General features: G+C 37.3%; 1 protein-coding gene across 1 annotated transcript; it reads right to left on the reverse strand.

Moving 5' to 3' along the window:
• Window positions 1–9,784: 9,784 nt before the first annotated feature.
• LOC149229332 (monofunctional isopimaradiene synthase, chloroplastic-like) lies at window positions 9,785–14,201 on the reverse strand. The gene is made up of 15 exons (XM_089375817.1): window positions 14,015–14,201; window positions 13,835–13,906; window positions 13,634–13,725; window positions 13,214–13,523; window positions 12,872–13,055; window positions 12,567–12,784; window positions 12,342–12,462; window positions 12,141–12,253; window positions 11,819–12,048; window positions 11,446–11,558; window positions 11,245–11,343; window positions 10,880–11,095; window positions 10,632–10,770; window positions 10,263–10,511; window positions 9,785–10,178 (listed from the first exon to the last, which is right to left on the reverse strand). The coding sequence occupies exons 1-15, from the start codon at window positions 14,175–14,177 to the stop codon at window positions 9,882–9,884; spliced, it is 2,616 nt and encodes an 871-aa protein (XP_089231943.1). The 5' UTR covers window positions 14,178–14,201; the 3' UTR covers window positions 9,785–9,881.
• Between the last annotated feature and the right edge of the window lie 8,663 nt (window positions 14,202–22,864).

The raw sequence follows: 22,864 nt of genomic DNA on the forward strand, positions 1-22,864 counted from the left end.
TGTTATAAAACCGAAATACAAAAGGAAATGACCCGAAGCGATAAAGCTAGACCCGAAAGATTTATAGATGTGGCTTTATGTTATTTGAGTTCCATGGTAAGTGGGATTTTGGGCAGGCCTCAGGTGGTAAGTGGTATTGGACAGGCTCCGCCCGATTCCATACACCGGCTGACACGTAGCACCCCGCAGGAGAGAGAGAACCGCCTTTTCGGGCAGGTAATCTCCGCGCACATAAGCGCCCGAAATGGCTGTCAGCTGTTGGATTGGAAGGTCGCAGATCAACGATGGGCTTGCGACAGCGATATAACACGGACCTAATAGGATTATAGGTCGGATTCAATATCTTTTGAGTTCCGGGCTTTGGTCTGTTGGTCGGATTTTCCATTGTTTTTAGTGTATTTCCGTTTTTGAAATGAGAAACATATTCCTGGGATTTCATCCGTGCCAGTGGTCCTTTCCATTACAAACAGGTGGCCACCATACCTTCAGCGTTTTACAATGATTGTTTAGCGCTCGAAAGGGAGATGAACGGACAGGGGTTGAGAGCCAGAAAGCCCGAGAAAGGAATGCAAACCGACAGTGCCGATAGGATTAAAATCCATTCAATGGCAGAGAGATAGAGGGAGGCAATTGCTCAGAGACAGAGAGTCAGAGAAAACGTAGCTACGGATAGTGGATCAGAGGAACTAAGAGGGAGAGTCTGTGTACTCTTTAAACTTGAGGTTTTCGAGTGAAATCCCTGTGTAATATCATTGTTGTTGTGTTATAACTCTGCTTGAGCTCACACTTGTAATATTCTGCTCTTAAAGACTTAATATAGAGGTCAACACTAAAAGCTGGACCAAGAGACGTAGCTAGGAAGTCTGGTGAACTCCTTGATTATTTGTTGTGTTGATGTGTGTGACTGTTATGTTTTCTAACTGCTCATTGTCTATATTATTCACAATATTTTTGATCCATTACACTAAGTAATATAGGCATTCCTGCACATGAGTCTGTAATACCTTAATATTGATTTAAGATCTCATTTTTAGATCAAGTGGTATCAGAGCTTAAGGTTTTGTTAAGGTTAGACAAGCTTGTGCTGGATTTTGAATGCTAACTAGATTAAAGCTCAGACTAGGAGAAGGAGAACTTGTTGAGGCTAATCCAGAGATTGGAAGAGTCTATTCTCAGAGGAGAATGGCAGAAGAAGCTCCATTGGGATCAGAATCTCAATTTATAGAAATTTTTAAGGCCATGCAAGCCATGGTGGAAGAGATGTATCTGGAATTTAAGAAGGGTCGAGGTGAAAGCACTTCAACACCTAAACCAGACAAAGGAGCAGAGGAACCTTTTCTAGTTTCCCCTCCAGAAGGAAAAAGGAAAGGGGAAATGCCTCCTCCACCATCTCCTCCATCATCACCTTCATCATCCTCATCATCTTCTTCGCATAAAACTAGCCCTGATAAGAAAAAGAAGAAAACTTCTTTGATTAAATTAGATGTGAAGTTTGATTTACCAATTTATGATGGAGAACTAAATGTAGAGAAGCTAGATAATTGGATAAGACAGATTGATGTATATTGTAGGGTGCAGAACATTGATTCAGAAAGGAAGAAGATTCAGCTGGCTAGCCTTTGACTTGGAGGAACTACACTAGTATGGTGGGAAGGCAAGACACAAGTTGATCTGCAAAAACATGGTAAAATCATTTCTACTTGGAATGAATTTGTTTCTACTATAAAAAATCAATTCTATCCTTTAGCTTACATGCAGCAGGCAATGATGAGTTGGCAAACTCTTCGCTAGTTGAAGGGTCAGAGTGTACAAAGTTATACTCAGGAATTCAGGAAAAGAGCTTTAACTCTAGGAATATCCTTGGACTCACCTAAGACTTTATTGAAGTATATAGGTGGTCTTCATAGTTATTTAAAGCATACTATTCTCATGTGTAATCCCACTATCTTAGACGATGTATCAGTTCAAGCCACACATCTAGAAGCTAGAGGTAAGAATGTAAACCCAGAGGTTGGGGGATCATCTAAATATTCTGTAAGAAAGAGTAAGGAAAATAAGAAACTAAAATGGAAGGAGAGGAAAGAAAACACTGTAAAGAAGGATAAACCTTCATGCACTCACTGCAAGGAAGAAGGACACGATGAGGCACACTGCTGGTCTTTGCATCTAGAATGAAAAGCTAAGAAGTTCACTGGTAAGGAGAGAAAGAATGTTGCAACTGTCAGTAGGACTTGGGATGAGATTCAAGCGATGAAACAATAGTTACAACCACATGTATTAAAGGCAAGGATTCTGAAGCATCCACAAGTAATTATGCACAATCTGTTGATAATGAAAGTAATGAGAGGGAAAGAAATGAGCTTTTTCATATTAGAGTAATTTCCAAGCATAATTAGATTGATACTTTGCTTGATAGTGGATCACAAGTAAATTTTATTTCTAAAACAATTCTAAAGAACTTGGGATTACAAACAAAACCTCATGAGAAGCCATATCCATTAGGTTGGGTGTGTGATAAAACAAAGCTACAAGTAACGAGACAATGTAAAATTACGTTTTCTATTGGATCAACATTTGTAGATGAGGTTGAGTTAGATACAGTTCCATTGGATATATGTGGTATTGTTTTGGGAAGTCCATACTTGTATGATAGGAAAGCTATTTTCTATAGAGATGAAAATAAGTATCAACTCAGTAAAGATGGAATAGAATATATTGTAAGAGCTCATAAAATCAAAGGTAATTATTCTCTCATAAATTCAGGACAGATGAAAAGAATTGTGAATTCAAGTAAGCAGTTTTTACTAATGGTTGTAAAGGCAAAGGATCCTGAAAAATCCAATGCATTTGAAGGCTGTGATTCTAAACAGAAAGCTGATTTAGTTAAAGTTGTTTCAGAGTATGATGTTCTATTTCAAGAACCAAAAGGTCTACCACCCAAGCGAGAAATAGTACATGATATTTGTTTGTAGCAAGATGCTCCATTACCTAACATTGGAATGTATAGGTTGTCAGCTTTAGAGAATGCAGAGATAAAGAAGTAGGTACAGGAGTTGCTTGATAAAGCATTTATACGACCAAGTACATCACCATGTGGATCTCCAATCGTGCTGGTCAGAAAGAAAGATGGATTGTGGAAAATGTGCATTGATTATAGAGCACTAAATAAAATAACGATCAAGAATCATTATCCTATTCCTCGTATTGATGATTTATTAGATCAATTGAAAGAAGCAGTTTACTTTTCTAAGTTAGACTTACGAAGTGGTTATCATCAGGTCAGAGTTGTAGAACAGGATGCATGGAAGACTGCTTTTGAGACAAAGCAAGGACTGTATGAATGGTTGGTTATGCCTTTTGGCTTAACTAATGCTCCTCCTACATTTATGAGAGTTATGAATGATGTACTCATACCTTTTATTGATGATTTTGTAATTGTTTATTTAGATGACATTCTTGTTTTCAGTAAGACATGGGAAGACCATGTAAAGCATGTAAAGCAGACTTTAGATGTTTTAAAAAGAGAAAATATCTATGTAAAACCTTTCAAAATATGAATTTGGAAGAACATCTTTAAATTATTTGGGTCATATTGTAGGGGGTGGTGAATTGAAGATAGATCCCTCTAAGGTTGAAGTCATTTTGAACTAGCCTAAACCCAAATCTGCTACAGAGGTTAGGAGTTTCCTAGGAGCAACACAATACTAGAGAAAGTTTATTGCTAACTTTTCTTTGATTGCAGCTCCATTACATGCTTTAACAGGATTGAAACAGGTGTTTCAGTGGGGAGGCAAACAATAGAAAGCCTTCGACACCTTAAAAGAGAAAATTAGTACAACACCAGTACTAGCACTACCAAATCTTCAACATCCATTTGAGATTGAAACAGATGCCAGTGACTATGCCATGGGAGCAGTGTTGATGCAACACGGAAAACCCATATGTTATCATTCTAAGACATTTACTTCTGCAGTAGTTAATTATCCCACATATGATAAAGAATTGTATGCATTAGTACAAAGTGTGAAAAAGTGGAAACATTACCTAATGGGTAAGGAAACAATCATACATACAGATCATCAACCACTTCAATATTTTCACTCACAAACTAAATTGCAGCAATCAAGACATTATAGGTGGATGAGTTTTCTACAGCAATTTCATCTTGTCATCAGATATAAGAAGGGCATACACAATAAGGTTGCAGACATGTTATCAAGACCAATCATAAATGCATATACTATACTTAAGCATAACTCAGTAATGCATGAAAGTTACATTGAACAATATGCTCAAGATGTAGATTTTAAAGATGTATATGCAACTTTAAGTAATGGCAAGCAAGTAGAAGAATTGGACTATTATGTAAAGGACCAACACTTATATCATTTGGGAAAGTTATGCATTCCATAAACTGAAAGAGTTAACATAATTCGAGAAGCACATACTTCTCTTATATCAGGTCATTTTAGTGTAAGTAAAATAGTTGCACAATTGCAAAGGTTCTATTATTGGCCAAGAATGCATGAGACAGTTTCTAGGTATATCAAAGGGTGTACTATGTTTGCTACAAGCAAGCCCAATAATAGAAAATTAGGCTTGTACACTCCACTTCCAATTCCTTCTCGTCCTTGGGAAAGTGTTTCCATGGACTTTGTTGGGGGATTGCCAAAACCTAGAAAAGGTCATGATTATTTGTATGTTGTTGTGGATAGGTTCAGTAAAATGTGTATTTTGAAACCTTGTAATAAGCAGGTTAAAGCTGAACAAACAACAAAGTTGTTCTTTTAGAATGTATGGGTTCATTTTGGTTTACCCACTTCTATTGTATCTAATCGAGATTCTCAATTTGTTGGAAAGTTTTCGTCAAGTTTATGGGAGTTAATGGACACCAGGTTGAAGAAGAGCACAACATTTCTTCCACAAATAGATGGTCAGACAGAAGTGGTCAACAAGACAGTGATCCAGTTGCTCAGAGGCTATTGCAGCAAGCATCCCAAGATTTGGGATGAGAATTTGTGTTTTGTGCAGCATGCTTACAACCGTGCCAAGCACTCTTCTACTCAGAGATCTCCTTTTGAGACTTATTTTGGTTTTATACCAAAGTATCCCTTGGATTTTGTCTTTGGTAAAGACATAGCAGCTGATGGACACAATGATGTGGACAAAGCAACCAAGTTCATTGAACAAATCCAAGAAGTTCACCAGGCAGTACAGGAACAACTGGAAAGAAGTCAAGCCAAGTACAAGGAAAGACATGACAAGCATCGAGTTGAGTAGAGTTTTCAAGTTGGTGATCAAGTCTGGCTGTACATCAGCAAAGACAGAATGCAAGGTGAAGGTAAGAAGCTAAAACTAATTTAAGGTATGGACCTTTCAAGATACTTGACAAAATTGGTGAAAATTCTTTTCGCCTTGATTTACCAGCTTATATGTAGATCTATTCAGTCGTTAATGCAGAAAACTTGAGATTGTATGAACCATCAATGATTGAAGATCCTGAAGAGCAAAGTCAGTTGCCTTCTATTGAAGATCTGTTGCGTGAATATCTCAATAAGTTATAGGAAGATACAATTTTGGACATGAAGGTGAGAACTATGCGTTGAGGGGATGTTGAGTACTTGAGAGTAGGGTTCAAAGGTTCAAATCCAATCAAAGCACGATGGATAGAAGTTAAACAAGTGAGGGAGTTGTATCCTCACTTGATCGATGCCTAAAAACCAACTTTTGGTGGTCCGAAATCTTTTCAGTGGGAAGGCGTGATCCAAAATGGATCCAAAAACCTCTAAGTCTTCATGTATATTAACTATCGGAAACACTATTGCAAGGGAAAATAGTGAAAGAATGGCGGAAAATAGAGTTATCGGAGGTTCAAATGCCACTGCACCAGAGCTGTTGGATCGGACAGATCAACGGTCCAGATTAAATCGGGATATCGCAATCAGGAGAGGCCGGCGAAGTATATCAGAGACGACCTTATGGAAATCGTGATAGCAATCAGCGCGATTTAACGAGGACCGTTGATCAAGCGGGCAGATTAATAGCCTAGATCAACTCGCAATATCGCATCGCTATAACACAAAGGAAGGACTTAGCGGGGACTGAAGACATTGCGATATGCAATCGCCGATCGCGATATCGCATCGCAATATCGCATCGGAGCAATACAAAGGAGCGGGGCCTATGCAACATGCGACTTGCGATAGAGATAAAGGCAGACCCGATGGGGTTTATAAACATGGATCTATAAATTTTGAGTTTCGATATAAAAGTGTTTGTCGGGCTTTTTATGTGTATTAGTGCATTTTCGTTATAAAACCGAAATACAAAAGGAAATGACCCGAAGCGATAAAGTTGAACCCGAAAGATTTATCGATGCGGCTTTATGTTATTTGAGTTCTGTGGTAAGCAGGATTTCGGGCGGGCCTCGGGCGGTAAGTGGTATTGGACAGGCTTTGCATGATTCCATACACCGGCCGACACGTAGCACCTCGCAAGAGAGAGAGAACCGCTTTTTCAGGCGGGTAATATCTGTGCACATAAGCCCCCGAAATGGCTGTCAGCGATTGGATTGGAAGGTCGGAGATCAACAATGGGCTTGTGACAGTGATATAACACGGACCCGATAGGATTATAGGTCAGATTCAATATCTTTTGAGTTCCGGGCATTGGTCTGTTGGTCGGATTTTCCATTGATTTAAGTGTATTTCCGTTTCTGAATGAGAAACGTATTCCCCAGGATTTCACCCGCACCAGTGGTCCTTTTCATTACAAACAGGTGGCCACCATACCTTCAGCATTTTACAATGATTGTTTAACGCTCGAAAGGGAGATGAACAGACAGGGGCCAGGAGCCAGAAAGCTTGAAAACGGAATGCAAACCAACAGTGTTGATAGGCTTAAAATCCATTCAATGGCAGAGAGACAGAGGGAGGTAGTTGCTTAGAGACAGAGAGTCAGAGAAAATGCAGTTATGAACAGTGGATCAAAGGCAATAAGAGGGAGAGTTTGTGTACTCTTTAAACTCGAGGCTTTCGAGTGAAATCCCTGTGTAATATCACTTTTGTTGTGTTATAGCTCTTCTTGAGCTCACACTTGTAATATTCTGGTCTTAAAGACTTAATATAGAGGTCGACATCGAAAGCTGGACCAGGAGACGTAGCCAGGAAGTCTGGTGAACTCCTTGATTATTTGTTGTGTTGATGTGTGTGACTGTTATGATTTATAACTGCTCATTGTCTATATTATTCGCAATCTTTTCGATCCGTTGCACTAAGTAATATAGGCATTCCTACACATGAGTCTGTAATACCTTAATATTGATTTAAGATCTCGTTTTCAGATCATGGTCACTGGGGTTTCCTCCAATGGAGAATGAAACTTGCAGAGATACAAACTGATGACTTTGCTACACGCACTCTTACACGAACCTTCAAACAAGCCCAATGCAAAATACGCTCTTTATGGGCCTCCTACCTATATGAGCAATCTGCACTCCAAGACTCTAAGTGAACCTCCGGTGAACCTCAAATGAACTTCGCAATAGTCCTAAGATTTATAACTTAGAAATTACACAGATACTAGACATGCATTGATCAAAAATAAACTTCTTCTTTATTGAATTCAGAATAGTTGGTTACATAAAGTCTCTTATTTTTCCAAAGATAGTCTGCTTAGGAATTTATGAGGTATTCTAACTCAAAATGAGCGTAGAAACTGAAGGCTACCTGGCCTTTTGCAGACTCTATCTTTGATTCAGAGATCTTTTAAAAAAACAAGACATAACCCTAAAAGTCTGGCCACTTTAGGTTATCACCAGGATTGTTCGTCCTAATGCGCAGGCTTTTCAGACTTATGGAAATCTATGAGAACGTTTCCATGTTGTAATAAAATCGCTTAAGAAGTGTAGATGCAGAGCAGGGAGAAATTCTCGACTTCAAGACTCTAAGATTTAATGTCTCTAATGTTTTCCCATCTCCTTATTTATAGTAATCGAGAGGAGACCAAAATAATCTTCAAAAGATAGTTCATAACCTTTTCATAGGATTGAATGAGATGTGAGTCAAATCTCACCAAAAGTCGGAGAAGTGCTCCGAGTCTCATCACAATCTTCCAAATGTAACCTAGTGTATCAAATGATTTACAATATGGAGATATTTTCGGAATCCCATGAAACTGGTCAGAGCCATAAATATGTGAGTAGAAATTACATTAGACAATGGATACCTTTATCACGCAAGGTAAACAAGGAACCAATAATGAGTACAATTATGAAGCCCCCAATAGGGTGGAGCCACAAGATCTTATTTTGTGATATAGATTATTGTCCCATGCCTTTGTAAAAATCCTACGGACTATCATGGGCTTTCCCAAAATAATTTCATGTTTAACTTTAGTCATGATAGCCCACTGGTGGTGTTTGGACATAAAATCTAGGAGGATTTCATTGTCGGAGTATTTATTAAGATCTGAGACAACTATATAAGGTAAATGGAAGCATTCTTGGCCTTCGCATTTTTTACATTCCAGCTGACGAGCAGATTCGCAATAGAGTGGGTCCATGGCAAAGTTGTTGAGTCCAAACATTCCCCACCATTCAGTGAGCCATTGTGGTCAATGATGAAGCTCAGTGGGAATATCGACCCAAATTTCATCAGTGTGTAGTATGTACAACCTGGTTTATCTCTACAAAGGAGATTCCACCATAAATTTTTATATGCAGAAAAATTGTAGATAGTACTAGGAATAACCAAGGTTGGGTCATGATGTGGCCATAACAATTTTAGTCCAAAAGATGGATCTCTTGCTTGATTGATCACAAAATATCTGTGATAAATATTGAATCGATTATTTTCTTCCTTCCAAACTTCAATTAAATCATTAAAATGAAGTTTTAATGCCTCTTGTGCTTATTCTACTAATTTGCTGGAGTGGCTATATACCATGTGAGGAATCCATCGTCTTGATTTTGGATATATTTTTCTTTCTCGAAGAAGATGTTGGAGATCTCCATGTGATTGGAGGTTTCCACTTAACACTTGTGTGTTTCGAAGTTGCCAAGTTGGTCTCCAACTGTCTGTATAATCTTTCCATCGTGTAGAATCTGGGATTTGTATATATATTTCCTGGTTGTGTTGGACATCCCATTTAGTGACAATGAGCATGAGGTGTTTCGGCCCTTCTAGATTTTCTCTGCTAAGAAAATCTGGAATGCAATTTTTGACACCCTTAATGTGTTTGATATCAAAATCGAAATTGGAGAACAGGGCCTACCATCTTGCGAACTTGGTTTCTCCTAGTTTCTTAATATCCTTTGTTAGGATCCTTTTCATGGCAAAGCCATATTTTCTTAAAGATATTTTTTATTTATCAGATTGATATCAAATTTGTCAATGCATTGTCAGGCTACTTTATCCATTAATGCAACCATTTTTGTAATTTTAATGTTACATTAGCATTAATATTAATATAACATGAACTATTCACAATTGTCAACCATGGTCAACTTTGGTCAACCATCTTCAATATTGTTTAACCTTCTGGACCATAATCAACCTTATCAACCCTCATCAACGGTGGTCAATAAATTGACCCTACACATATACATGGTTAATTACTACAACCATATTCACCAACATTTTCCACTTTTTATACATCAATTTTTTTAAATTTAAAAATAGTTTTTTTTAATACTTTAAATCACTGGCAAAGAAATTTTATTTAAAAATGATATTTATTTAATACTATTTACATCAAAAAGCTTTCGAATTTGAATCGGCTATTGTAAACCCAAATTAAAAAGCCTATTATAACACTTCACCCAAGGGTGCGTTACTATACCGTCACACACAACAACAATTTATTTATTTGAATCATTTATTCTACGGGACTGGTTCGAATAGGATCTTTTTGACGTGTTGTTTAATTTCCATATTAGGTGCAAGTGTGAAACCGTCTCCTTGTTGGTAAAATAGCTGCATCGATCTTGCATAGTCAAAAACCAGTCTCTTGCACTTGTCCGGCACATCTTTTGCTTTCAAAAATTCCTCTTTCAAATCTGCAAGGGCATTTTCCATAAGAGTATAAATCTGTTTGAGAGCTTCTTCCTCTGAAAATTCGGGATGGTCCTTCATGTAACACTGTATGGCAGAAGCCACTTCACCTTCACCTCTCTCAGCCTGCATTAATAATAATTAGCAACCCATCAAGTAAATTAGAAGCGATTAAGGACCGGCGTTATAATAAGAGATTGAGTACCGTGCCTGGTAAGTTTTCGTGTCGTTTATCAAACGCCCTGTCAGGCCCATGAGATATGCAAATTTGGATCGGTAATCAATTTGGGAGAGTATGTGATCTGTAAGAACCTCTCCAGTGAAAAGAACACCAAACAGAACGAGAGTTGTCCCTGCTATTGAGACACTAGCGGTCTCTATGTATTCACGGAAGGACGGCACATATTTAGCTTCCGACCATTCTGCTTCTTTCATGAAAGTTTCAAGCTGGATCTCCCACTGCCATGTATTGTATGACCGATAAATCCATAATCAGTATTTAATTACATGGGTGGAAAATAAAAAACTCGTAAACTTAGTACATACAAAAAATTAAAAACTCGTAAACTTAGTACATACTAGGTTTCGAATGTAGCCTAGCACGTCACGCCCCTGCCTCTTGCGACCTTCTTCCGCTATTTCATTAACCAGATTGTACAGACCCAGGAAGCATATTTTGATGTGCTCTGGCATTCGGTCTAACAGAAAGAGATCCCATCTAAGACAAAGAAAAGGAATGATTATGTATACATTGTTTAGTAGTGACAATAATTATAGAAAGTTTTTTCTCTCCTCTATTCTTACATACAAAGAAATCAAATCTCCACCTTTTAACTGCTTCGTTGAACAGCTTGATGTCTTCTACAGATCCATGCGCGTCATATAAGTCGTCTAAAATGACAGTGCAGATGGTAGATTTCGTATAAACGGCTCTACACGTAGCTAGCTCTGGTTCAAACATAGAAGACGCGATTGAGAAAAATATTTCAGCCACACGGTCGCGTGTAAAATTGAGCTCTGCGAATCCCGATGATTTCCACCACCTTTGAACAATACGAGATACACTAGCTTAGCTTTCAGTACGTAAGATAGACATCACATGAATGAAACATTGGATAAAAAGAAATAGCATGTACGTAAGATAGGCTTAAATCACTGAATCATTGAATTAAAAAATATTAGCAAGTAGCACCTTCGAAGCTCGCGAAGCTCCTTTTGGTGTATAGACTGCACATTATTGAAGTCCAGTTTTGCCAGTTCCAAATATTTCCCGTTGTTAATGTATGGCATACTGCTCCCGTCAATTATACATTAAAATATTTTACGTTTAGTATGCTAGACCAATGCTATAATGTAAAATTATGTTACAAATATTATAGCGTATATGTCTTACATATACATAGTTTTCCCGAGCCATGCATCGTTTGGCCCGTAATTTTCAATGTAGCTTCTAGCCTCAAGCCTTGGCAGACTCCTAATCCATGGATATTTGAGGGCGTACTCCACCTGCCAATATATAATGTAAAATTATGTTACAAATATTATAGCGTATATGTCTTACATATACATAGTTTTCCCGATCCATGCATCAATGTAGCTTCTAGCCTCAAGCCTTGGCAGACTCCTAAGCCATGGATATTTGAGGGCGTTCTCCACCTGCCAATAAAGTTGCGGAAGTATATGGAATATACATATGATCACTAATGTGAGGTTTAGGTGGCAGCAAGACAGATGTTAAAAGAGGCGGCAATAATATTATTATATACCTCTCCCCGAATGTTCTTTTTTAGACCCCATTTGTCTAACGCATCCACATCTTCCAACGCGTTCCACAGATACCTTTCGGTACAGTGTTTTGCTTCTTCCATGACTGTTTCTCCGGGAAATGCAACGTGTGAGCAACGATTGAGGTTTAACATGTCTATTACTCCTCTCTCTGTTTGACCCATGAAACGGAAGAACTCGCCATTCTCATCTCTAAAAGTTTTTAAAACATCTGCCAAGAATGATGGTTGCAGAATTCAAGAGAGTGAAAGAAATCAAAGACTTGAAAGAAATATAGCTCTCTACATCAACATTTTCATTTACCTGAGGATACATTGTATCCATGCAGTCTCAAGATTCGAAGGCCCATGGCCGTAACATCAATATCAGCGACAGGATTCTCTCTCGCCCATCCAATGCCTCTTTCGTCCCAATGGCTGCGCATCAATTTCGGAGATAATAAAATTTAGGCACAAATGAGCTGACCAAGACCTGAAGCGTTTAGAATGCTTCAAGACATAATACCTATAAATATAATCCAATGCCTCTTTGATCTCTTTTTTGAAATAGCGATCGATCCCGAGTCGTTGAACAGTATCAACGGCCCACAGACGTTCAAATAGATCAAGCGGATAGTGACACGGCGCTACAATAACAAATTCTCCGTTGTTAATATTCTTTTTAATTTAATTATTTTCATAAACGAAATTAAAAAACGACCTTCATGAAATCAAATTGTTATGTTGGTACCATGGTTTCCGAATTTCATTAAAACGAAGTTCAAGAATTCCAAGCACTTGGTGTTCCCTGTACTCATGAATACAGCCGCTGTAGATGCGGGCGAGCTGAGGAATGATCCATCCTTGGATTGAAGTTTGATGATTTTGTGCCACTCTACTATTTCTTGCAGGCCTTCCAAATAATACAAGAATATTGTTGGAACGGTATAGAGAATATCAGTGGGAATCCTGATCGAAACACCACCACGACGGTCAAGTTAATTAATAATGACAAAAAGCTGGACAAAAGAGCATCATGATCAGAATTTAACCAACCTTTTAAGCTTAGCCTCCCGCTTCTTAATGATTTGTTTGATGAATGGCATATCATAAGGCAAATCCAAGCATAAGCTTTTAGCTTCATTTATCATTGCAGGAAAGACAAATTCAAATCCACTTGGCTGGTGATTGTCCGCCTCATCCTCCATCATTCCAGCGTGCTTTTTGAAGAATTCAATACCTGCAAGATATTTATATATATTATTTAGAGCTATAAATATGGATTGTACCGAAACAGGCCGCATACCTTCTTACACCATATTGGTACAGTGAACCACTTAAAAAAACAGAGTATATCATAATTTTATTACTAAATAAAATAAAATAATCTTTGCAAACCTTTCTGCACTTGTGTCTTGCCAGTCCGCCATACGGTGAGAGTAATAATACATGCAAGAGTAGCCAGTAGTCTGTCATATGTTAAAAAGTGGTGCTCTTCTCCCCAAGAGCCATCTTTCAACTGATTTTGAAGAATCCATTGGAGTGTTTGAGGAAAGTGAGGGTGGTCAGAGCCATTAACTGCAGGAATCTTTGCTACCCAAGCAGTGTCATAAGCAGAGGGATTCGTTTCGCCATCGCCCATACTTGCAAACATACTCTTAATCTCAGCTATTAATATTTCGACACACTGCTCGTCGGCTATCTCCGCCTAAATTAATGCAGGTCAACCAAAATATTTTAGAAATAACATTGGTGAGATTCTTGCGAGATAACGTGTCAACCATACCATGTTTACAAACAGACGCCGAGAATACCAACCTTGTTAGCTGACAATATAGAATCAATAATATCATCCTTCCAAAATCCGGGAGGAAATTCTCGTTTCGCTATTGTAGACACGGGAAACGAATCTGAAGGTAGTATCCAATAGACATGAAAAAGAATTGTGAAATTAATCACTTGGCACGACGTTGAAAATATTTAAATTATTTTCTATTCAATGCACAAGAATAAATATACCAGTCGTTTTATCAGAGTGATTAGAAACGGAGGTTGTGCCTTCTCCAACGCTAGCAATGATCTTGCGTGAACCTGCATATTCAAAAATACCAAGAAGCCCAGTTGAAACTAACGTGAAATAAAGTACAATAAAACTTACACGACATAAAAATACAAATAAACTTAAAATTATGTGTGTACCCGATCGTAGGTAGATGTTTGTGTGTTTCCTGGCAGGGCTTCTTTTAAAGAGACGTGGAATGCATTGTGTATTCACGTGGGCATTGATAGTGAGATGATGAGGTCCAGCCAGTGTGGAAGTAAGGGAAATGTGGGATGACAATGAAGACAAGGGCATGGCCATCTTTCCAAATGAGCCGCTGGATTAGCAGAGGTAGCGAATGAGCTTTCATTATATGGAATGTCAAGTTGTAGGAAATTTCTATAAATAAGCAATGTACAGGAGAACTTCTGTCACCAAAAACAAAGCTTCGTAGCCGGGCCAGATGCCTAAATTTGTCTCTTCTCCAGAAAGTTTGTTTGGCATATGTTGAATGCAAAGATTTGTTTGGCATATGTTGAATGCAAAGATTTGTTTGGCATATAGGAGAACTTCTGTCACGTAATATGCTTCCGGTATTACGTGTTCACATACACGTTGGGAGTGAGATGATGAGGTCCACTCAGTGTGGTAGTAAAGGAAATATGGGATGACAATGAAGACAAATGCATTGCCATCGTGTCAAATGGAGCACTAGATTAAGAGAGGTAGCATATATGCTTACATCCGGAATATACCTTTACGTCACATCTGGAATTTACCTTTACGTCTCCTCTGGTACATTCATGTATCCTCCTTACATCTATCCTAATAAATTCATGTATCTTCAAGGAGGAATCCTCTCTTGATGCTTAAGTTTGTCCTTTTGTCTTTCGAAATATATTCAATTTTAAGAATTTTCATTGACATATAGTTGGCAAAGACTATGAAAGAGCTTTCTGCCACCTTATCAGCGCCGGTGACAGATCATGGCGGCTGCAGTTCATGAACACTAACTCTCTTTGTGTTTATCTTTTTAGCACGTAATCAGTATTTTAATCGTATTGCTTAACCAAACTTAGATGATTTTCTGAAGAATATCTCTACGCTGCTGCCTCAAATCATCTGCTTAAATTAACATTGATTTCTTTCTCTATCATAGTCAACTTAACTTTCAAGATTAAATTAAAAATATTAATTTGTTATAAATTTTAATTATGTATCTTTATATGATAAACCAAATATAATACTACATTTTATTAAGGTAAAGAATTATTAAGTTGATTGTTTCTTATTGTCAAAACTTATATAAATATATATAGAATAACAACAAAAAATTTAGGAATTTTGTAACGGAGGATGTAGTTTATTTTTTAAGATTTGGTTTTTGGTTTCTTGATTATCAAGTAATTATATAAATATATATAGAATAACAATAAAAAATCTAGGAATTTTGTGACAAAGGTTGTAGTTTTTTTTATTTATTTGTTAGATGTGGAATTGATTTATATATTTAATAATGTATTTAAATATAAAAAATTCACAACCTAATTCAAAATTTTTAGTCCAATTTGTTTAAAATTTGGTAGGGATTTGTGAGAATCACAAGTTTGAATTGTAAGCCCTCTACAATCCTAATGCCTCAAGGGTTTTTCATGTATTGAGTCCATATATGCAATCAAAAATACATTTTAAAGAACAAAATATCATTATTACATAAAAAAAATTGTTTGTTAAACTCTAGCCAAAAACTCCAAACATATAACAATAAGACAAGCCTTTTTTTTTTGTTAAGTTGTATGTTTTCATTAATTCATAATTCATTTATATAAAATAACAATCTTACTGTAATGGTCTACCACATGGGAAACCATAGTAGGGACAATGAAGATATTGCACAATTCCTCTACCTATCAAAATTACCCATATAAAAAATATTACATAACCTCTTTTTCAAAAGAAAAAACATACTTTTGATATTTCACAGGAAATAAAAAACTACAATCCCTTGGTTGTTGAGTAGCACATTTGTTAACATAAAACTAGGGTAAGAAAAAAATTCCAAATATATCTTATACTAAAAATATCTTGAAACTTAACTAAATCCCATTTGAAATAAAATCAAACAAATTAAAGGAAAAAATAGACAATACATTACCATTAGACACCTCTTAGATGCAAACTAACCCAATATATAATAGCATAGCTTCCTTGGATAACATATCCACCAAGGCATTATTTTCCCTCAAAGTATGAAGAATTTGAACATCATCATACTTCTCCTATAGCTAGAGGATTTTCCTTTGCCATGATTCTAAATGAAGGACCCTTAAGTTAGCTATTCCATTGAACAAATCCACAAGGACTTTTGAATCTCCATACAATTTGAATACTTTTACCTGCTTCCAAAGGGAGACCCTCATGGAACACTACATAGCAAGGAGTTCAGAGGTGAAATTTGTGTATTAGCCAATACCTAGTTTACATTTAATCATCAGATTTCAGGAGAAGAAAATGACTATACCTGCACAAAAACATCCCTCTGATTGGCTCCATCAAAGAGTATCAATACTATAGTAGTCAGCAGCTCCACATCTCTGATAAGTGTGATTTCCTTCCCTTTTAGTGATTTCACTTGGTCAAGATAAGAAGATATTGCATTGTGTATTATGACTTTAGAGAAAACCACAAAGTCTTCAAACAGATAGAGGTTTCATCCTAGCTAAATTCCTCACAATACAAAGATCAAAAGGAATTTAAAGGAAGAGGAAATAAATATTTCATTCCAATTCTAGAGACACTCTTCAATTGAGCTTCGATTCCACCAGGAATCAAGGTTAAAACAAGAGAAAACCGCCTTCCAAACAGAAATTACGAAAGGAAAATGAATAAATAAATGAGATATAGACTCCTCATTCATCCATCATAAAACACAAATCCACGATCTACCCATCCTTGCTTAACAAGATTACCCCAAGTGGATATTTTTCTTTCCAACAACAACCAAAGGAAATACCTGCATTTAAGAGTGTCTTGTCCCTTCCAAACTAATATATGCCATGATTTTGAAGATGTAAGAGGGTTGTCTTGAATGAGTGCATCATATCCAAATCTAATTGTTCTAATTCCACTTAGTTTATTCTTAGACCACCTGATAATGTCTTCCTCCTCCTCATTAATTACAATACTATCTTTACCCAAATTCAATACAAAAGGGCTCCATTCACCCTCATAATCCAACACTCCACCACTAGGGGGAGATTGTTGGGCATTGGATAATCCAACACTCCACCTTTCGGGGATCCATTAACCTTGGCAATTCCTTCATTTACTAACATATGTGGGTTTTAATGTAATGACAATTGTGATTCCAATACATTTCTCCAAAACTTACATACCACTATATCTAAACAGAGACTAAGAATGTCCTCAAAAAAAATTACAAAATAACAAGGGAGTAAAAAAACTAACTACAACTTTCAAATATAAAACACATAAACCTAAAAACAACATCATTATTTTTTTTACATTTGTATATAAAAAATTCCTTCAAAATGTTTTTCGTTCATATATATGTATGTATCATTCCTTCAAAATGTTTTTCGTTCCTATATATGTGTGTATGTTCCTGATCAAAAGTGGTGAGAGATTCTTCTCCTCAGTTTTGATATTCGAAGCATGAACTATGAAAAAAACTCTTTAACCTTAATCCTTCCTTTGCATGCATCTAGACGATACATGAAACTCCACCTAAGCATAATTTCTACCATAATCAAGGAACACAATCAAGCAACCTGAAATCATCTATGCATTTGTGTGGTGTGTTAGATCGCTTCTTCATATTCATGATTCATTGGTGAAAGTAGAACAGTACACAGACCATGATCTGGACTATCTCACGGGTCTCCCACATGACCGAAATCACTGGTGAAAATCAGTGCAATCAAAGCTTGACCCTTTTCCATTTTGTCCATAGGTTTAAATACGTCGATGCGAAGTGAAAGAATATCCATTGTCTACTTAGGAAAGAATATAGTTGATAGGAAAAGAGTCAATCCGTGTGGAAAAAAATAGAGAATGGAGCCAGTAATTTGATAACGAACTACTATTGTTGTGTCTGTGTGAGAGGGATCTTCTTCTACATGGTTTTGGAAGGGCCACAAAAGATTCATCAATTGAAGAGTGACTACATGAAATATGGAATCATTGTTTAGGTCATTGTATAGAAATAAGAGAAGCCAATTCGACCGCATGGTCTGATCCAAAATGGATCCTAAAACCTCTAAGTCTTCATGTATATTAACTATCGGAAACACTATCGCAAGGGAAAACAATGAAAGAATGGTGGAAAACAGAGCTATCAGAGGTTCAAATGCCACTGCACCAGAGCCGTTGGATCGGACAGATCAATGGTCTAGATTGAATCGAGATATCGCAATCGAGAGAGGCCAGTGGAGTATATCGAAGGTGGCCCTATGGAAATCGCGATAGCAATCAGCACGATTTAACAAGGACCATTGATCAAGCGCGCAGATCAACGACCCAGATCAACTCACAATATCACATCGCTATAACACAAAGGAAGGACTTACCGGGGACTGAAGACATTGCGATATGCGATCGCCAATCGCGATATCGCATCGCAATATCGCATCACAATATCGCATCGGAGCAATACAAAGGAGCGGGGCCTATGCAACATGCGACTTGCGATAGTGATAAAGGCGGACCCAACGGGGTTTATAAATGCGGCTCTATAAATTTTGAGTTTCGACATAAAAGTGGTTGTTAGGCTTTTTCTATGTGTTAGTGCGTTTCCGTTATAAAACTGAAATACAAAAGGAAATGACCCGAAGCGATAAAGCCGGACCTGAAAGACTTATAGATGCAGCTTTATGTTATTTGAGTTCCGTGGGAAGTGGGATTTCGGGTGGGCCTTGGGTGGTAAGTGGTATTGGACGAGCTCCACCCGATTCCATACATCGGTTGACACGTAGCACCCCGCAGGAGAGAGAGAACCGCCTTTTCGGGCAGGTAATCTCCGTGCACATAAGCCACCCGAAATGATTGTCAGCTGTTGGATTGGAAGGTCGCAAATCAACGGTGGGCTTGCGACAGCGATATAACACAGACCTGATAGGATTATAGGTCGGATTCAATATCTTTTGAGTTCCGGGCTTTTGTCTGTTGGTTGGATTTTCCATTGTTTTTAATGTATTTCCGTTTTTGAATGAGAAACGTATTCCCGGGGATTTCATCAGCGCCATTGGTCCTTTCTGTTACAAACAGGTGGCCACCATACCTTCAATGTTTTACAATGATTGTTTAACGCTTGAAAGGGAGATGAACAGACAAGGGCCGAGAGCCAGAAAGCTCGAGAAAGGAATGCAAACCAACAGCGCCGATAGGCTTAAAAGTGATTCAATGGTAGAGAGACAGAGGGAGACAGTTGCTTAGAGACAGAGAGTCAGAGAAAACAAAGCTACAAACAGTGGATCAGAGGCACTAAGAGGGAGAGTCTGTGTACTATTTAAACTTGAGGTTTTCTAGTGAAATACCTATGTAATATCACTATTGTTGTGTTATAGCTCTACTTGAGCTCACACTTGTAATATTCTGCTCTTAAAGACTTAATATAGAGGTCAACACTAAAAGCTAGACCAGGAGATGTAGCGAGGAAGTCTGGTGAACTCCTTGATTATTTGTTGTGTTGATGTGTGTGATTGTTATGATTTCTAACTGCTCATTGTCTATATTATTCTTAATATTTTCGATTCGTTGCACTAAGTAATATAGGAATTCCTGCACATGAGTTTGTAATACCTTAATATTGATTTAAGATCTCATTTTCAGATCAAGTGGTATTAGAGCTTAAGGTTTTGTTAAGGTTAGACAAGCTTGTGCTGGATTTTGAATGCTAACTAGATTAAAGATCAGACTAGGAGAAGGAGAACTTGTTGAGGCTAATCGAGAGATTGGAAGAGTCTATTCTTAGAGGAGAATGGTATAAGAAGCTCCATTGGGATCAGAATCTCAATTTATAGAAAGTTTTAAGGCCATGCAAGCCATGGTGGAAGAGATGTATTTGGAATTTAAGAAGGGTCGAGGTGAAAGCACTTCAACACCTAAACTAGACAAAGGAGTAGAGGAACCTTTTCTAGTTGCCCCTCCAGAAGGCAAAAGGAAAGGGGAAATGCCTCCTCCACCATCTCCTTCATCATCCTCATCATCTTCTTCGCATAAAACTAGCCTTGATAAGAAAAAGAAGAAAACTTCTTTGATTAAATTAGATGTGAAGTTTGATTTGCCAATTTATGATGGAGAACTAAATGCAGAGAAGCTAGATAATTGGATAAGACAGATTGATGTATATTGCAGGGTGCAGAACATTGATTTAGAAAGGAAGAGGATTTAGCTGGCTAGCCTTCGACTTGGAGGAACTGCACTAGTATGGTGGGAAGGCAAGACACAAGTTGATGTGCAAAAACATGGTAAAATCATTTCTACCTGGAATGAATTTGTTTCTGCTATCAAAAAGCAATTCTATCCTTTAGCTTACATGCAACAGGCAATGATGAGTTGGCAAACTCTTTGCCAGTTGAAGGGTCAGAGTGTACAAAGTTATACTCAGGAATTCAGGAAAAGAGCTTTAACTCTAGGAATATCCTTAGACTCACTTGAGACTTTATTGAAGTATATAGGTGGTCTTCATAGTTATTTAAAGCATACTATTCTCATGTTTAATCCCACTAGCTTAGATGATGTATCAGTTCAAGCCACACATCTAGAAGCTAGAGGTAAGAATGTAAACCCAGAGGTTGGGGGATCTAAATATTCTATAAGAAAGAGTAAGGAAAAGAAGAAACTAAAATGGAATGAGAGGAAAGAAAACACTGTAAAGAAGGATAAACCTTCATGCACTCATTGTAAGGAAGAAGGACACGATGAGGCACACTATTGGTCTTTACATCCAGAATGGAGACCTAAGAAGTTCGGTGGTAAGGAGAGAAAGAATGTTGCAGCTGTTCAGCAGGACTTGGGATCAGATTCAGGCGATGAAACAACAGTTACAACCAAAGGTATTAAAGGTAAGGATTCTGAAGCATCCACAAGTAATTCTGCACAATCTGTTGATAATGAAAGTAATGAGAGGGAAAGAAATGAGCTTTTTCATGTTAGAGTCATTTCCAAGCATAATAAGATCGATACTTTGTTTGATAGTGGATCACAAATAAATTTGATTTCTGAAACAATTGTAAAGAAGTTGGGACTACAAAGAAAACCTCATGAGAATCCATATCCCTTAGGTTGGGTGTGTGATAAAACAAAGCTACAAGTAACGAGACAATGTAAACTTAGGTTTGCTATTGGATCAACATTTGCAGATGAGGTTGAGTTAGATATAGTTCGATTGGATATATGTGGTATTTTTTTGGGAAGTCCATACTTGTATGATAAGAAAGCTATTTTCTATAGAGCTGAAAATAAGTATCAACTCACTAAAGATGGAATAGAATATATTGTAAGAGCTCATAAGCTCAAAGGTAATTATTCTCTCATAAATTCAGGACAGATGAAAAGAATTGTGAATTCAAGTAAGCATTTTTTACTAATGGTTGTAAAGGCAAAGGATCCTAAAAAATCCAATGCATTTGAAGGCTGTGATTCTAAACAGAAAGCTGATTTAGTTAAAGTTGTTTAAGAGTATGATGTTCTATTTCAAGAACCAAAAGGTCTGCCACCCAAGCGAGAAATAGTACATGATATTTTTTTGTAGCAAGATGCTCCATTACCTAACATTGGAATGTACAGGTTGTCAACTTTAGAGAATGCAGAGATAAAGAAGCAGGGATGGGAGTTGCTCGATAAAGCATTTATATGACCAAGCACATTACCATGTGGATATCCAATCGTGCTGGTGAGAAAGAAAGATGGATCGTGGAGAATGTGCATTGATTATAGAGAACTAAATAAAATAATGATCAAGAATCATTGTCCTCTTCCTCGTATTGATGATTTATTAGATCAATTGAAAGAAGCAATTTACTTTTCTAAGTTAGACTTACGAAGTGGTTATCATCAGGTCAAAGTTGCAGAACAGGATGCATGGAAGACTACTTTCAAGACAAAGCAAGGACTGTATGAATGGTTGGTTATGCCTTTTGGCTTAACTAATGCTCCTGCTACAATTATGAGAGTTATGAATGATGTACTCAAACCTTTTATTGATGATTTTGTAATTGCTTATTTAGATGACATTCTTGTTTTCAGTAAGACATGGGAAGACCATGTAAAGCATGTAAAGCAGACTTTAGATGTTTTAAAAAGAGAAAATCTCTATGTAAAACCTTTCAAAATGTGAATTTGGCAGAACATATTTAAATTATTTGGGTCATATTGTAGGGGGTGGTGCATTGAAGATAGATCCCTCTAAGGTTGAATTCATTGTGAACTGGCCTAAACCCAAATCTGCTACAGAGGTTAGGAGTTTCCTAGGAGCAACACAATACAGGAGAAAGTTTATTGCTAACTTTTGTTTGATTGCAGCTCCATTACATGCTTTAACAGGATTGAAACAGGTGTTTCAGTGGGGAGGCAAACAACAAAAAGCCTTCGACACCTTAAAAGAGAAAATTAGTACAACACCAGTACTAGCACTGCCAGATCTTCAACATCCATTTGAGATTGAGGCAGATGCCAGTGACTATGCCATGGGAGCAGTGTTGATGCAACACGGAAAAACCATATGTTATCATTCTGAGACATTTACTTCTGCAGTAGTTAATTATCCCACATATGATAAAGAATTGTATGCATTAGTACAAAGTGTGAAAAAGTGGAAATATTACCTAATGGGTAAGGAAACAATCATACATACAGATCATCAACCACTTCAATATTTGCACTCACAAACTAAATTGCAGCAATCAAGACATTATAGGTGGATGGGTTTCTATAGAAATTTCATCTTGTCATCAGATATAAGAAGGGCATACACAATAAGGTTGTAG

Source organism: Pinus tabuliformis, chromosome J (assembly GCF_031772625.1).
Source record: "Pinus tabuliformis cultivar Carrire ecotype Pingquan chromosome J, CPIR1, whole genome shotgun sequence".
Classification (NCBI taxonomy): Eukaryota; Viridiplantae; Streptophyta; class Pinopsida; order Pinales; family Pinaceae; genus Pinus; species Pinus tabuliformis.

Coding starts and splice junctions, on each gene's coding strand:
- LOC149229332 (XM_089375817.1), bottom strand. CDS start 14,177: ATGGCCATGCCCTTGTCTTCATTGTCATCCCACATTTCCCTTACTTCC. Junction 13,726..13,834: donor TCACTCTGATAAAACGACTG/GTATATTTATTC, acceptor TACTACCTTCAG/ATTCGTTTCCCGTGTCTACA. Junction 12,463..12,566: donor AATGAAATTCGGAAACCATG/GTACCAACATAA, acceptor TTGTTATTGTAG/CGCCGTGTCACTATCCGCTT.